Raw genomic sequence first — 2327 nt, 5'->3', positions numbered from 1 at the left:
GGAGCCGGAGGAGTCGAAGCGCTCCATGGCGGAAGCGGTGGTGGTGGTAGGAGGCGGAAGCGGCTAGGGCTAGGGTTGGGGTGGGGAGAGGCGGCGGTGGGAGATGGGGGCCGGCGGCACCCGGGGGTGGAGAGGGGCGGCGGCTAGGGTTGGGAGCGGCGGCGCCCAAGGGGAGAGGAGGGCGGCGGCTAGGGTTGGGAAGAGGTGGCCGGCGGCGCCCAAGGGGAGAGGAGGGCGGCGGCTAGGTCAGGACCCTAAGGGTCTCTGATACCATGTAGAAGAGTTATTGGAGATTGCACAGCATCAATAGGGTCGGCTGCTCATGTATATATAGGCGGACACATGTACAATTACAGGTACAACCCTGAGAAAACACGGGGACATATGCCTATACATTATGTTACTCAACAGTTCTTGAAATTATATTTCATTGATCAACAGATGAATTTGTTTGGTGGTCGAGCATATTCCATGAATGAAGGGCTGAAGCACTTTCCAAGCACAGGAGAGAAGAGTTACTTTTTCTTTTTATATATTTGCATACATACAATACAGGAGAAGCAAAATCCTTCCTTGCGGTTTTGTTTCGTGAAATTAGCCAATTAGGCTAGGCATTTGGTATCAACACGTACAGTGTTTTGATAACATAGTATACAATCATGGTTTGTGAAAACCAGCTGCGAGCTATAGATCGCATCAATTGCTTACGAAATGGCATATGGAATATCCGCCGGACGTCGCCATATATATATATAGTGCTGCCGTTGCAGTTGCTAGTTAGCTGCTGCCACTAGCCGGCATGGAATTCGTATGGGATTAGGATCACTTGATGAGGTTGATGATGGCTTTGGCGATGATGGCCATCTGGACGGAGTCGGCGGCGTTCTGGAGCAGCTTCTGGGGCGGCGTCGGGACAAGGGCACGCAGCGCGGCCCCGTCGCACTGCTTCTCCTGCACCCTGGCCAGCGCCTCGTCCATCCTGCTCGCGGCGGCTGCGAGGTTGCGCTGTTCGATCTGCTCGCTGGCCAGCGCGAAGGCCATGTCCGCCTTGTCGAACACCTCGGCGCACGTCGTCAGCACTGGCTTGTTCGAGGGCACGGTGGATTTGTCCTCCAGCAGGGTCGCGGCGTCGCTGCCGGCGAGGATCACCTTGTAGATGCCCTCGTCGCAGGCAGCCTTTGCCAGGCTCCAGGCGTTGGCGGTGCGGCCGCTGAGGGCGATGCCGAGCTTGGACACGCAGAGCTGCAGGTTGACCCGCGGGTCGCTCGCGGCGGCCGCCTTGCAGGTGCTGTCCAGCGTCGCGCTCAAGGCCGCCTTGCAGTTGCTGGCGACCGCCGCGTCCACGGTGCAGATGATGGCGTTGGCGATGATGGCCATTTGGATGGCGTCGGAGGTGTTCTGGGCCAGCGGCTGCGGCTGCGGCGACCCGTGCATCGCGAACGCGTCCTTGCACTCCTGCACCTGCGCCAGGGCCCCGTCCAGCTTATTCCTGCCACCCAACTGGTTGCGTCGCATGCCGATCTCTTCGCTGGCCTGCGAGAAGGAGAGGGTCGCCTGTTCGAACCCCCGCAAGCACGTGCCCAGCGCCGAGTTCATGAACAGGCTCTCGCGGGCATCGCTGGCAACGCTGGCGCTGCCCGCCAGCAGGGTCTTGTTGATGGCCTTTGAGGCCATGGCCGCGTTGATCGCGCCCTCGTCAGCGGCAATCCTGGCCATGCCCCATGCGTCCTTGTCCTTGGTTACCATGAGCGACTCGCACATCTGCAGGTTTACGCGTACGTCGATCGCGGCGGCCGCCTTGCAGGTCAGGGCCAACGTCGCGTCCACGGTGCACGCGCTGCTCAGGATCGACGCCAGCACGGCGGCGACAAGGGCCACGGGGCGAGTCATCGACGGCTTCATTTTCTCTTCTTCTCTACTGAAAACTTGTTGGTACAAATTTTGTGAGGGGGGAGAAGGTTAAATAGGATGATGATTGAGCATCATATATATAGCAGGGGCAGCAATTGTCGGAGGCTCATTTTGGTTGCTTACTTCTCGACCATTCGCCTATATATGGATAAGACCATCCTTAGCAGTACCCTTAAAACGCAAATATAGGTTGAGAAAAACGAGTTTTGATGGCTGAGAACAGCACGTGCAGATCAGTGCACTCAAACCCAACCCGTATAAGAAAATATTTCAGAGATTGTCGGATGCTCGTTTTGGTTGCTTACTTCTCGACCATTCGGCTATACTAGTTGAATGCCCGTGCGTTGCTACGGCTTCTTTTTTTCTCACATTGTGTCAATACAATAGTTGTAAAAAATCACGTGTATCAAAACCAT

General features: G+C 56.6%; 1 protein-coding gene across 1 annotated transcript; it reads right to left on the bottom strand.

Annotated features, from left to right (window-relative positions):
- Window positions 1-621: 621 nt before the first annotated feature.
- Window positions 622-1969, bottom strand: LOC139833521 (uncharacterized). Its single transcript, XM_071823816.1, has one exon. The coding sequence runs from the start codon at window positions 1900-1902 to the stop codon at window positions 823-825; it is 1080 nt and encodes a 359-aa protein (XP_071679917.1). The 5' UTR covers window positions 1903-1969; the 3' UTR covers window positions 622-822.
- Between the last annotated feature and the right edge of the window lie 358 nt (window positions 1970-2327).

Source organism: Lolium perenne, chromosome 7, assembly GCF_019359855.2.
Source record: "Lolium perenne isolate Kyuss_39 chromosome 7, Kyuss_2.0, whole genome shotgun sequence".
NCBI lineage: Eukaryota > Viridiplantae > Streptophyta > Magnoliopsida > Poales > Poaceae > Lolium > Lolium perenne.
The sequence above is the reverse complement of the archived record's forward strand: the minus strand, read 5'-3'. Positions and strand labels throughout refer to the sequence as shown.